At 26.8% G+C, this 14708-nt stretch overlaps 1 protein-coding gene across 1 annotated transcript; it reads left to right on the top strand.

Annotated features, from left to right (window-relative positions):
* The first annotated feature begins 5940 nt into the window (after positions 1–5940).
* LOC8276121 (WAT1-related protein At5g64700) lies at positions 5941–13303 on the top strand. The gene is made up of 7 exons (XM_002533576.4): positions 5941–6315; positions 6407–6469; positions 6646–6762; positions 10758–11010; positions 11661–11819; positions 12660–12811; positions 12951–13303. The coding sequence occupies exons 1-7, from the start codon at positions 6143–6145 to the stop codon at positions 13105–13107; spliced, it is 1074 nt and encodes a 357-aa protein (XP_002533622.1). The 5' UTR covers positions 5941–6142; the 3' UTR covers positions 13108–13303.
* Positions 13304–14708: the final 1405 nt, after the last annotated feature.

Genomic DNA, 14708 nt, shown 5'->3' with positions numbered 1-14708 from the left:
AAACTTCATGCAATAGTAATATAAACATTAGACTTGAACTTTCTTTTATTCATTTGCCTCTTTAGTTGAGGTTTGGGTCTCATTACACTTTTTTCCTTATCATACATATAATAAGAACATGTTTTAAATGGGTGATGAAAGGCATATTTCTTATACATGAATGCATGACTGGTTCCCTTAAGCTTAGCCTTTAGAACTTGTAAAGCTCTTTCTTTCTTTCTAGGAATAGAAGCTTTGGTGTGTGCTTTGGCCTTGTTATTAACACCGTCAATTGAAGAGATTTGTGGTGTTGAGACTTTTATAAAAATGGATGTAGAAAGAGATGTGGCAGATGATGATGCATCATTGAATCCTAATCCATGTTTGATCAAAGGAGGCCTTTGTGACACAATTAGTGTATCCAAAGCTTCATTCCCTTTGTGAAATTCTGAAATTGAGCCTCTCAACTTCTTGACCTCTAATTTTAAAAAATCATTTTCTTTTAAAGAGATTTAAAAATGAGGTTTGAAATGAGAGCTCTATTAAGGACTTCTTTAAGTTATCATTTGAAAAAGTGAGTAAAAAAATCTAATTGAAGTTTTTTTAAATCTTGCTCAAATTTTGAACACTTTTCTTTGTAAACCTTTATTTTTAAACGATATTTTTTTTATATTTTAGGTTCATAATTTCAACAAGCTCATCATCATGCACACAATGCATGTTATTGTCACAATCTAATTCATCACAAGAATAGAATATGAGACATACCTCATTGTAGTCATCTTTAAGTGTTATGAAGCACAGGTTGGCCACTTCTTCTTTTTCTTTTTCATCTTCACTTGATGAGGAGTCATCCTAAATAGCTTTGAATGCTTTTCTTTTTTTCTTCTCCTTCTCAAACTTTTTCTTATTTTTTCTCTTAAAGCAATCGACCTTGATGTACCATTGTTTCTCACATCAATAGCAAGTGAGATCATTCTTCTTCTTCTTGCTACCTTTGAAGCTTGATTTGGAGTTAGAGGATGACTTCTTGAAAGGCATCTTTTCTCTCTTTCTATTCTTTATGACTTCTTTAACTCTCTTTTAGAGTATAGCTAGTTCTTCATCCTCATCCTCACTAGATTCAAATGTATTTGAGCTATCTCTCTCTTGGTGCCTTGTAGAGCTTTTAAGAGCCAAGGGCTTCCTCTTTACTTCTCTTTTCTTTTTTTTGTTATTCCTTTTTCTTGAGAGCTATTTCATAGATAAGAAGCTTTCTAAATCATTTGACATATTAAGTAAGAATAAAATTGTGTAAGTAAAATATGAAAATCAATTAGAATTGACTGAGTTAACACTTATAAACCAAAAGAATTTATAAATTTGAGCTGTGACTAAACCAATCTCCTTGCAAATCGAAATGCTTAACAAATTCTCAATTCATATTTAACTTTTCAAATTCAAATCTCTATGACATAGATGAAGACGGTTAGACTCTCTACAATGAAATTGCTGCCTACCTATATATTTCCGTAGTTACTACTTGAATAGCGACTTCACAGTTTTCTTCGAACTTGCATGTATAACAGTGTCATGTGTTCCCGAAAGGGGCTTTTCTTCCCTCATTTATAGGGGTGTAGAGATTCTCCTTTCATCAAATAGTGTCATTATCACATATTTCTTTGAGTACCGGCAAAAATCTCTCACTCACACATCCACCTATAATTGAATATAAACTAATATATTCTAATCCACCTAATTATGTACTTGATATTTAATTAAATTATTCTAATTTAAGTAGAAATGTAGAATATATATATATATTTATATCATATTAAATGATAATTATACTTATTGATACTTATTTTCTTTTTCTTAATTTTAATTAATATTTTAATTGGTTAGTATATATATAAACAGAAATTAAAGTACTAATATATTTTTTATAAAACTAATTTTGAATTAAATTATAATTGACCCAAATATACTGTATTATCAAGAGGATTAGTCCACAAACCATCTAATTGACGCCAGTGAATAAAGTATCCTTACATATGTACAAAGAATTTTACATTTTATGTAACCTTTTACGGAATATTAGAATTATATTTTATTACTAAAATTCCTAATTATTAAAGAAATAAACTCAATTAATTAAAGACTAATAAAATTTTATATCTATTTCTCTTCTCTTAAAAGTGATGATACAATGATAAATAGGTACATGAAAATGACAGACAATTTCAAACAGTTGCTAACTAAGGAACCGGAAATAGGAACTGAAGTAATTGGATTTGCAAGTCTAATAGATTGCTAATGTAGTTTCTAAGTACACAAGCCTCCTTGTCTTCTTCCTCAAATGCATACAAGTACTTTCCTAAGCAATTGGGTTAATATAGGAAAATCTTGCTGCTTCTAACTTTTCTGTTTGTTAAAGTTTATGATTCAAATACTGGTATCTTTTGTCGGAAAAATGACACCCACAAAGGAAAAAGAAAATAAGAAAAATTATACTGGTATATACCAATATCTTGTTAGCGCTCCTAACGGGCATCTCTTCTCCCTGCCAGTTGCTATCAAGTAGAGCCTCTCCTGGATTGAGGGAAATTTTTACCACACAAATTCCACACGTGGGTTTTATTGTCTTAATTGACTTCAAATTTTAGCAAACATGGCAATATTTAACACTTATAATGTCTTTAACACTTATAAGGTAAAAGCGAACTTAAAATAAAAAATAAGAATTGAATAAGAATTAAAAGATAAGGTGAATCAAATTTGTTTTTTAAAAAATAAAAGTATTCTTGTATTTAAAATTTAAAGTTTGGGATAATCAAAATCAATGGTGGCTTAACTCATATTAAGTTTCGTTTTAGTTACATAACTATTTTTCGTTTCATTATAATCATTCAACTTTAAGTTGAATAATAAATAAGTCATTCGTCTAAAATCTTGTAATTTATTCATAAAAAATAAATCTTTAAATCTCTTAAACTACAATATAGAATCTTTAATGATATAACATTAAATTCTTAATTTGAAGCTTTGAAGTAAACCATTGAATCCCAATTCTCAAAAGATCGGTTTTAATGGACTGGCGTCTTAAACAACTAAGAGAAAATGCATTCATATATTGTAAGTTCTATATACTCATTATTTTGCATTTAAATATTTAGATTTAATTAATTTGATGATTAAACATTCGTTTGATAATGAAGTTTTTGCACCAAATAGAAACTGATTGCATATCCTCAAATAGATATGTGAACGTGTAAGAAATTAAAAAAAAAATAATAGCTTAAATATAAGTACAAAAATATTACTAATTTAGTGGTTGGACGCTTTTTTCTTTTTTATTTTTCACTTTCTTTCTTTCTTATTTATTATTATTATTATTATTATTTTACTTAAAAATATTATCTTGATAAAAATAAGTAAAAAAAAAAAAGATAATTCATATGGGTTAATTAAGCTGAAAAAAGAGAACGTTATTGTAACAACAAATAAAAAGAAAGATAAATGACATTATAAATCCAAATCTTTACATCCAATTATAAATTTGGTCCATCTTTTTAATTTTTACTTAAATGGTTTGTAATTATAGCTAAATTAAAATTTCGGTCAAAATAAGGTGATGTGGCAAATGACTTATCATTATTTATTATCAAAAAACTTACACGTCATTGCCACACACATATATATATATATATATATATATATATATATATACACATCATACATGAGTTACCAAAATCAAGTTATAGATGAACAACAAAGTGAATGACGAGTGAAAATTATTGATCAAGAAGAGGAATGAAGAGTGAAATCAGTTTTTTTTATACTTCTGTCATGATTTTATGTATTCTTTTTAAAAGGCAAACAATATTGGTAAAGTAAAAAAAGGTTAGTATCTAAAGTTAAGAGAGTAGTATCCAATTTTTTACCGAGATTTTAATTTGGTTATAATTACATTCAATTAGCCAAATCGAACCATTTAAATAAAAATTAAAAGAATAGACCAAATTTACATAAAAAAAGACAAATCATTGGACTTCTAATGTTTTTAGGCTGAAAAAACCAATAGCCAAGATTTATTATGAAAACTTAGAGGATCTCTGAAGTCTAAAGTTGGGTTTAATTTTGGATTAAGTTAATAGTTTAGTTAAATGGTTTGATGTCTACGATAGTGATTTATTAATTTCTTAAAACATATGTTAGTCTAACATTGGATGCTTTAGACATATCATAATCTGGCGAATTAAATTATTAAATTTTAAATAAATAACTAATATGTTATCCAACTTAAAGATATATAATCAAAATGAAATTTAGTGTAAAATTAAGTAACTATTTTATAATTATCCCATTAAGCTTCTATAAGGGTCAAGCGTGCTTACAATTAGAAGAATCTAGAAATATATTTTGTTCATGTCAAATTAAGTGAAATTTTCTATACAATATAAAATCAAATTCACATTTCATAATTTTAATTAATTATTTATTTACTTTCAGAAAGTGAGCACTGTAATTTTCGTTCAAACTATAAAATATTAAATAACTAAATACTTTTAGAATCAAATTGAACCGATTTAAAATAATTTTACTATAATAATAATAATACTAATTTTTTAGTGATATTGTATAATAATTGTACCAAAATAGAATTGTTTTTTATTGATATAAGATCGAATTGTAAAATTGATTTTATATGAAAAATAATTGAACTAAAATTATCTAATCCTAATGTTTTCTTTTGACTTTCCAGTACCGCAACTATAATTCATACCCAATCACTCACAGTCATACATTGCGAACTGAATATTTTTCATTCATTCGAAAATCCAATCATTAATATTGCACTTCTTTTATGTGTTTCTTTTTGCTGTTTATTAGGAGATTTGAGCTAAGACATTTCAAGGAATACACTCCATTTGCCTTTTAATTTCGGTCTGGTACAATTCTAGTATCTTACTTTAAATAAATCAGAACTAAACAGTGATGTCTAAAATAACTAAACTGAATAAATCCATGCTCTGACCATAATATAACTCATAAAGGCTCATAAAGTTTTATTCAATTTCTTTTTTTTTTTCTTTAGAAGGTATTTGATGTTGATAGTTGTTCTCACTAAACAACTATATTAAAAGCATTTGATAAAGACTTAAAAAACAGCAACTGATAGCTGATTTAGTTTCAATCAGCTGCTGATTGTATCGGCTTTATTTTAGAATTTTTTCTTATTAGCTGATAATTGATTTGATTTTTTTATTTATTTGGATACTATTATTCTTATTAAAATTTATTAATAATAATTTACTGTAAGTTGATCATATATAATAATATTTTTATATTTTATAATAAATAATTATTATTTTAAAATTATTTTTAATAGTTAAATAATTATAATATTTATAATTATGGTTTTTGAAATTAGAAATTTTTATTAGTAGAATTTAAATTTAAGTTTTTATCTTTAAAATAACTTTTATAAATTTTTTAATATTAAATAAAATTGAATTAAAAAAATTAACTATATTATTTTAATTATTATGTTATTTTTATTAATTTATATCATCGAATATAATATAATAAAATAAATACATTTAACAATAAATTATACCTTCAATGGTCATTTAATATATTAATAGCAACCGTTAATAAAATTTTATTAAACGATTTAATTTATCAACTATCAACTACCAGCTATTAGTCATCAGTTATCAACTATCAACCACCAATTATTAGTTACAGTGATCAGCCAACCAACCAGGTGCATATTCGGATTGTTCATGTTAGGGATCGAATCGGTTAAATACCCATATGACAATGTGGCATTTTCACATTAAAAGAAAATAAAAAGGAAAAAAGGAAATTGTTTTGGTTCTGATAGAGACACCACCATTAGCATTAGGTGGTCCTCATCTTAAAGTAGGCTATACTCTCTTTAGCCACACACGTCCCCATAGAAAAGAGGCTTCAGTAGTATTTCTTTTTATGCACATTTTCTTTATTGCCCTTTCTTGCTCAACTTATATAAACCTCACTCATGTGTGTCAGTTTATTACACACCCCATTGTTGATTTCTTGTTCCTCCATTAATTGTTGAGATTCATATAAATATAGTTCTTGAGCTACAGAATAAAGGGTTGAAAAGGGTTTCTTATTTCTTGCGATTCATTTTGTAATGGGTGAAAAAAAGGCTTATTTAGCAGTGCTTTTAGTACAGTCAATTTATGCTGGTATGTTCTTGATCTCCAAGGCTGCTTTCAATGGTGGTATGAACAATTTTGTCTTCGTTTTCTATAGACAAGCTGCTGCAACTATTTTCTTGGCCCCTCTCGCCCTGTTCTTGGAACGGTAAATATTATCAATCCTCAATTAGTTTTCTTGTATTTTCCTTTTCTTGATTGATCCCCATTGATAAACGTATCTTACATCTCCACTGCAGGAAAAAAGCTCCTCCTATGTCATTCGTTACCTTCTGCAAGCTTTTCATGCTCTCTTTATGTGGGTATGTATGGTTGCGTGCAATTAGATTTCTTCCATTTTTAGAACTCATCATTGACAAAAATTATTTACCTGTACATTTTTGGACCTTTCAGATCAGTATGTGAAAGAAATCACTGCTTTTTTTTTTCTTTTTTTTTTTGGCAAGTAATATGGGGATAGTTTCTTTCTTAATTCCAGGGTTACTTTAAGTTTGGACATCTATGGATTGGCTCTGGTGTACACATCTGCAACTTTGGCTGCTGCAACTACCAACTGCCTTCCTGTCATTACTTTCTTCTTGGCCCTTCTTCTCAGGTAAACCTTTAGATTTTCGATCCTTTTTTTTTCTTTTTCTTATTATACAAAAAAGAGAAACACGAACCTTTTTGATGATTGGATGAAGAGGAACATTACTTAAAAGTACTTACCACCATCATCTTTACTGCGACTAATCCAAGCTACACTGAGTTTGTCTGGTTGTGCGCTTCGTGAAGAGTGACAAACAGATAGCTTTTTCAGGTGTCCAGATTAGGCACAGAAATATAAAGTTCTTGTAGTTGCTTGCTGCACGGGGAGGATGAGGGCACACATAACTGTGATTATTAATAGGAGAGAACACTATTTGAGAACCAAAATTTAAGCTATTTTATAATTGTTGAGACCAAAAGTATAAAGCTTTTATTTCTTTAATATACAATTAATATAGAATCTTTTAGTTTCTGTTAACCCCTTTCTACTAATAGTGAGATCCAAACATAGTATAAAACATTGATTCTTATCATATTTATTAACAGATTTTATTTGATATATTTATATTTCAACTTCAGTAAAATTTCAAGCTCAAATTTTTCTCTCATTATTTATAACTCAAAAAAATGTGAAACATTTTAACTATAATAATTAAAAAGAATGGTTTAACTGAAATAATTGATTTGCATAATAAAAATATTTTATACAAATACATATTTAATTATTTTATATTTAGACATAAAAAAAATCGACGCATATTTTATTTAACAGTTGATGTGATACACAAATAATATAAAAATATTGATTCTTATAATATATTAATTTATGGTCTTAGTGATCTACATTATTACTTTAATTAAGGAATAGCTAATGAATTAGTACAAATCACTAAAGTGGATTAACATGCTAATCTTAGGAAAGCACAGAATCTTAAAATTAATCATCCAGCACATGATATGGTTATATATAGGAAGGTAATCTGGAAAAGATATCATATATTCATAAATACAGATTCTCTTTATCTTAGGGATTGGTAGGAGCCTAAGTGCATTGCAATAAATTTTAGTAATTTTAGAAGCCTGACCCTTTTAGGTTGAATATTATCAAAATTTTGTGGTCAAAGTTAACATTATAAATAATTAAATTAAAGGTTACATAAAAATAAAAAAGAACTATGTGTTTGCTGCAGAATCCAATAATGAAATTTTGTGTGGAAATTTACATATTAAATTTAAATAAATAAATAAATAACTCAACCTCCAAATTTCTTGATTGATCTTTTATAAATAACCTAGTGGAGAAAGTTTAATAATTCCACATCTCTCAATGTACAATTTGAAACATGACATATTTCTATTTGTAATTTTATTTATAATTTTTAAGTTCAATAATTGAAAATTTTACTAAAAAATTAAATTTAATTGACTAACAAATTTTAAATATTAATTCTAAATTTAATAATCAAGATTATACAAATATAGCCTAACTTGAAAATAATATATGAAGATTTAATTCCAAGTTTAATTTCGTTTATGAGTAAAGTTCAAAAAGATCTCTAAAGACAATAGTAGTAAGTAATGAATTTTTAGAAACCGCTGGATTGTTACTTCCTATGCAACAAATAATACATGTGGAGCCAAATTGCTACTCGGATAATTATCTGAATCTTGCCCACGAATTGACCGCCTGACTAAAAGATCTACTTGAAATATAGAATGTCAGGACTAGAAATGGTAACATTTATCGAATCTGTCTATTTAAGGATTTCCGAGTTCGAATTTAATTAAAATATATATCTATCTGAATGTATTCTAAATCCAGTTTAAAAAATTATTTTTATTATCTGAAGTCTGTCTAAAATCGAATAGAAATACATGCATATTATATGAATCTGATCAAACTTTCGTGTAAGTTAAATAATATTAAATATATTTATAAATATTTAAATAGATAGCGGTACCCTATCCGTTTATATAAATATTCAGATAATTAAATGAGAATTTGTTCTAAATCCATTTATTATTACCCGAACTCATTCTATTAGAATTTGGTCAGGTCGGGTATCTGAAAATATCCTTAGTCGGGACATCCGATAATTGAACAGGTAACATACATTACATAGAAACATATATCTTATAGCAAACATATGTAAACTCTATTGATTATAGTATCCACTTCAATTATCATATTATCTAAAATAATTAATATCAAATAAATACTTAAAATTATTTATTTTAAATGGTATGAAATTATTAATCGATGGGCGCATTTTTATTAAATATATTTGTAAATAACGTAATAGACTGAGTATATTAAGAATATAGAATCTAACAAAAAAGTAATCAAAGCAATGTACATAAAAAAATGATTTGGCCAAGATGAACAAATTGAGGTACATTTAATTTATAGAACCAAATCAACCAAGTTAATCCTCCATCAAATCTAAATGTATGAAAGGTATTCATGATCTGATATTGGCATCATTGGATGAATAGTTTAATAATAGAATTTCTTCGTATAAGGTAACGGTCTTATTTTTCAGAAAATATAATTCAAGTATAAAAGAAACATTAAATTTATTTATTCTACATAATGTCAATTAAAAACTTAAAATAGTAAATCAATACAAAAGAAAAATGCATATTAATTTGAAACATGAAATAAATTCCAATGTCTTCAAGAAAGAAAACACCGTACAAGAAGGCCTAGATTTATAATTGTACAAGATACGAAGTTACTGAACCAACTGCAGTGAGCTTGGCAAACTAAATATCAATCCTTTAACATGTGGTCTTAATTGAAAATCTAATGTTAAATTGATAGGCCAGCAAAAACCTCTATCTTTCTCGTTCATTCCAAGAAAAGATGCATGTGGATAGAAAAACTACAATGATAGATTTACACAATGACTTCCAGTGTCCCTACCCAATAAATGTATTGTTTCTACACGTTCTTTTTCTTCTCTTTTTGTTGAAAATGGAAAATGTTTTAAACAGAAAAAGGATTATTCTTAGAAAGAAACCAGATCAGGGGAAAGGGTGCACATCTAAGCAAAATGGGGGTGGAATTCGTACTGCAGGCAGCAAGGATTTCCTCAGCCAAGCCCAACTACTATTAGCAATCTTAGTAGGGGTAAACTTCTTCCAGTAAAACATAGAATCATTTCTCCCCTTCCAAAGTCCCCCAACAGTGAAAACACTCTAAGAGAGGAATGTGATTTTTCCAAGCTATGGCACCTCACCAATTCTTAAATAAAATAAGGCCTAATGATTTTAACATTTATTTATTTATTTATTTTTATAAATTTGACAATCTTTTAAATTTTTACTTAAATGACCCAATTTGGTTTATTAATTGCAATTATAATCAAATTAAAATCTCGGTCAGAATTAAATACTATTCTCTTTGACTCTAAATATTAATATTTTTTTACTTTATTAATATCGTTGGCCTATTAAAAAAAAACATAAAATCACGACGAAAGTGAAGAAAGAAATGACTTAATCCTTTATTCTTATTCTTGATTCATGATTTTCACTTATCATTCATTTTTCTATTCATCTATACCCTGACTCGGTAACTCGTATATGATGTGTAAATATACATGTAAGTGATTTGTAAATTATGGTAAATTAATGTCAGCATCATCTCTCTCCCTTTATAGGACATACATTTAGTTTTCTAGGATATCTATTTTTCTCCTCAAGCTCTTTAACATCCAAAGCAATGGAGATGAAAAAGTCTAGCATCAGGAGGGATAGATTTAGCCAAATACAATAACATACTTGGAAAGATTAAATAACAAATTAGAATGTTCTCCTGGATGTGTCTATTAAATAACATATTTGGTGTATAAATATTTTTATAATTTAATATTAAAAATAATAAATATGTATAAATTATTTGCTAAATTGGTATATGGACTAAATAAAAGTTAGCTATGGACTAAATATGAGAAGACAATTCTCTTCGCTAAAAGACAGTCAATTGTTAGATGTTACAGGCTCGATAGCTATATATTTACATTGTTTTAATTGGTGATTTGTGAATATATTATACAGGATGGAAGTGTTGAAGCTGAGGACATCATCAGGGATAGCAAAGCTTATAGGAATAGTAGCATGCATGGGTGGGGCAGCAACGCTGGCATTTTTCAAGGGTCCCCATTTCAGACAAGTGTGCCACCATCACCTTTTTGGAACCCATGACAGCCAAGGATTTCAAGGTCACGTTTCTTCTGGGAAAACCTGGGTAAAGGGTTGCTTTCTCATGCTCATGTCTAACACCTGTTGGGGCTTGTGGCTTGTGTTGCAGGTAATTCTTTAATGACCACATGCTTTATTTCTGTGGCTCATTTTCATTCTCTCTTGCAAAAATCATCTTTTAGATATATAGGAACCAACTGTTTATCAAATAAATTATATATTTTACATTTATTTCTTAATTTAACAGCAACTGTTTTCCTAATTTTAATAATTTACTTTAATATTTTTAATCTCTAATAAAATTATCATTTAAAATTTGACCGACAACTTCAGAGTGAAGTTGAAATTAAAATCAACAGTGCTAAAAGCTGAAAATTAAAATTTATTTGACAATTAAACCAAGTTAAAATTAATAGTTGTATGAACTATCTTATTCATATGAGATTTGTTGATTTGATAAAAATGCGATAATTTATTTATATAATGTTTAGTTAAAATCTGAAAAATTAATAAAATTTATATATTTTAAAAGTAGTGAAAATTAATTTAATATTTTATACAATTAAATTAAATTGTAATTAAATATGTAAAATTTCTAAATAAATTCTAGTGAATATATTTCATGAGACAAAAATATATTTTTCAAATTTATTATTTTTATTTTTTATATATTTTTTAAATTAAATAAATTATTTTATAGATATTAATGAAGGATAACATTAACATTATTTCGTTGTTTTCATTATTTGCTCGAAGCAGGTAAAAGTTTTGAAAAGCTACCCATCAAAGCTTCTCTTTACTACTCTGCAGTGCTTTCTGAGCTCAGTTCAGTCATTCGTCATTGCCATTGCTTTAGTAAGAGATCCTCATGAATGGATGCTTGGTTGGAACGTCAAACTTCTGGCCGTGCTTTACTGTGTAAGCTCTCTTTCATCTGCTTCTATGTATACTTCTTTATTTTTTGTCATAAAAAAAGAAAAAAATGAAAGACAATTAGTGTTAGCAATTTCTACTAAATTTAGCCATTGGAAATCTATAATTAACTTGAAACGAAGCTAAATCCTATAATAGAGCACCAACTTCGAAACCAGATATGAAAATCTAACTAAATTGTGACCTGAATGCTCTTAAAATAATAGTCTCCCTAAGATTCAAGTTAGATCCTTGAATTGCTTGGTGAAGTCATTCAACCATCAAGCTACCCACTGTAGGTGTTGGTGGTATATGTACTTCTTTTGTACTGCTTATACGCAAACATGAAAAATATTAGCAAGTTACTATTTTGCCCTCTTGAGTTTTTACTTTAATTATATTTCCATCTCTATTATTTCAAAACTCATCGGATGAAATTGTCAATAACTTTTGAAAATAAAATGCGTTGTAATTCTCATGATAATATTTATTCCATACTTATTAGTCTCTCAAATTTTAAGTAAAATTTTATTTTAATTTCATATTTGTTAACATTTTAAGACCTATAAACTTATGGACAAAAATGTTAATTAGAGCAATAAATTAGGTTTTAGAAGATATATTATTTTTTTACAATAGCATTATAAAAAGAAAAAAAGGGAAAAAGGGGTTTCATTCAAGTTTTACAGAAGAGGGATAAAAGTGAAATTACAGCCAAAATCAGTGAAGAGATAATTACTGCTCCAAATTAATATTAGTAGACTGATAAACTAGTTGAATTATAAACAGGCCGTAATCTGTTTGCGATAGTCTAATAATCTGAGTGCTTGCTTCTTTTGGTGACAGGGAATTATGGTCACAGGCGTTACATTCTACATACAAGCGTGGATTATAGAGGAGAAAGGACCAGTATTCTTGGCCATGTCCACGCCATTAAATCTGATTTTTACAGTGTTCTGTTCTGCGATTCTCCTATGCGAGATCATTAGTTTAGGAAGGTACTTAATAGCTATAGTCTTTTACCAAATTCATATAAATAATTATGCATCTTCTTTAGTCGTTTTACATGAAGAAAGGCTGGTTTGGTAAATTTTCATTAGTTTACTCATCTGTTTTTTTTTTTTTTCTCTGTTGCAGTCTTTTGGGCGGGCTCTTGCTGGTCGCAGGTCTCTACAGTGTTCTATGGGGAAAAAGCAAAGAAGAGAAAATTTGCATGACAACCCAAGTTGACAAAGAATGCTCAGAGTTGAAACAAGTCATCCCTGTAGATACTAAGGAACAATTACCTGTGTAACACACATATGAATATATATATATTCTGGCTAATCATGAGAGAAAATTATCTCTTGTGCTAGGAAAAAAGAAAATCACTGTGCAGCAGCAAAACTGCACAAACCGAATATATTGCAGCTTTACATAACTTTCTAACCCCACTTAAATTTATCATGTTTAATGGAAGTTAGAAGGGAAAGAAGAAATCTTGCGACGAAGAGAAGAAAGATTATGGCTTGCTTATGTTTAGAAGTTCTAGTAGGATAAGACAAGAAATGATAGTGTTTAATCCAATGAGATCGGAGAAAAACAAAGAACAAAAGAGAGATTAAATAATTTCTTGTAGCACTTTCTAAAACAAAAAGATTCTAATTTTAATTGATGTTTAATGAGATAATGCTGCAAATAAGCAGCACTGTTAGTTGATCAGTAAATGAGCTCCGGTCAAATTAGAAACAAACGGTGAGTGTATTTTGGTTACAAAATTAAATTGATAAATATAATTTAATAAAATTTAATATCTATTGATTTATAATATTTTAAAAATAATAATAAACTAACTATTTAAATATATTAAATATTAAAATTTATTAATATAATAATATAAAAATTATTTTAAAATATCTATTAATCAATTTTAATATTATATAACCTAATACTATAATTAATATCATTATTTGTTAGAATTAAAAAATTATTATATAATTTAAGATGTTATTTTTTAAAATTAAAATTATTATTTAATTAAAAAATTAATTTAATACTAAAATATAATTAATATGTCATTTTTAGAATAGAATTACTATCTTTATCTTATTAAGAAATAATTTATTAGTTAATATAATATTAAAATATAATTAATATATTATTTCTTAGAATTAGACTCAGTGTTTAATTAGAAATATAATTTATTAATCAATAAATTAACAAAAAAATTATAAGATTGCATATAAACTTGAATTCTATGTGTCAAAAATAGTAAACGTGTCAAAAATTAAACATACGTGTCAAAAAAAATTTTAGATTTCAAAAATTAATATATATATATAAAGATTCGACTCGCTAGACTCGTGTGCCATCTCTTTTTTAAATTGATGAACTAGTTTACAAATTAAATATTAGTAATTTGTTATTTAAATATAAAATTTACATATTTTACTTAATTATAATAGTTATAGAATTATCTGTTTAAAGTTACTAGAATAAAATTATAAATCTTAACAAATATGCAATAATTTTATAATAAAAATAATTCTTATTAAATCGTTATAAGCTGGATGTAATAATAAATAAGTCAAATTCAAATTAGCTAAAGCTTAGGGTAGTTCAATTGTACTCCTTAATGATATTTAGTCCTTTATTATTATATTTCTCACAACATTATTATCTTAGTTTGATAAATAAATAACGAATAATGATAATATTTATATGTCTAAAACTTATTAGCCTTACATAAATTCTCAGGCATTCATTTCTATTAATCTAATGGCTAAAACTTTTATACCATATATCTTTTTTAAATTATATTTTCTCTCTCTAACTCATTTACTTTCTATATATAAAATAACTTGAATTACATAAAGTGACAGTGATTAATGCCTTTCTTTCTTTTTCTTTTTCCTC

Source organism: Ricinus communis, chromosome 7, assembly GCF_019578655.1.
Source record: "Ricinus communis isolate WT05 ecotype wild-type chromosome 7, ASM1957865v1, whole genome shotgun sequence".
Lineage (NCBI taxonomy): Eukaryota > Viridiplantae > Streptophyta > Magnoliopsida > Malpighiales > Euphorbiaceae > Ricinus > Ricinus communis.
This window is presented reverse-complemented; position numbering and strand designations above follow the sequence as displayed.

Excerpts from the sequence above, each read along its gene's own strand:
- LOC8276121 (XM_002533576.4), top strand. The coding sequence starts at position 6,143 with ATGGGTGAAAAAAAGGCTTATTTAGCAGTGCTTTTAGTACAGTCAATT. Across the intron at positions 11,011-11,660 it reads GCTTGTGGCTTGTGTTGCAG|GTAAAAGTTTTGAAAAGCTA; the intron begins GTAATTCTTTAA and ends TGCTCGAAGCAG. Across the intron at positions 11,820-12,659 it reads TTCTGGCCGTGCTTTACTGT|GGAATTATGGTCACAGGCGT; the intron begins GTAAGCTCTCTT and ends TTTTGGTGACAG.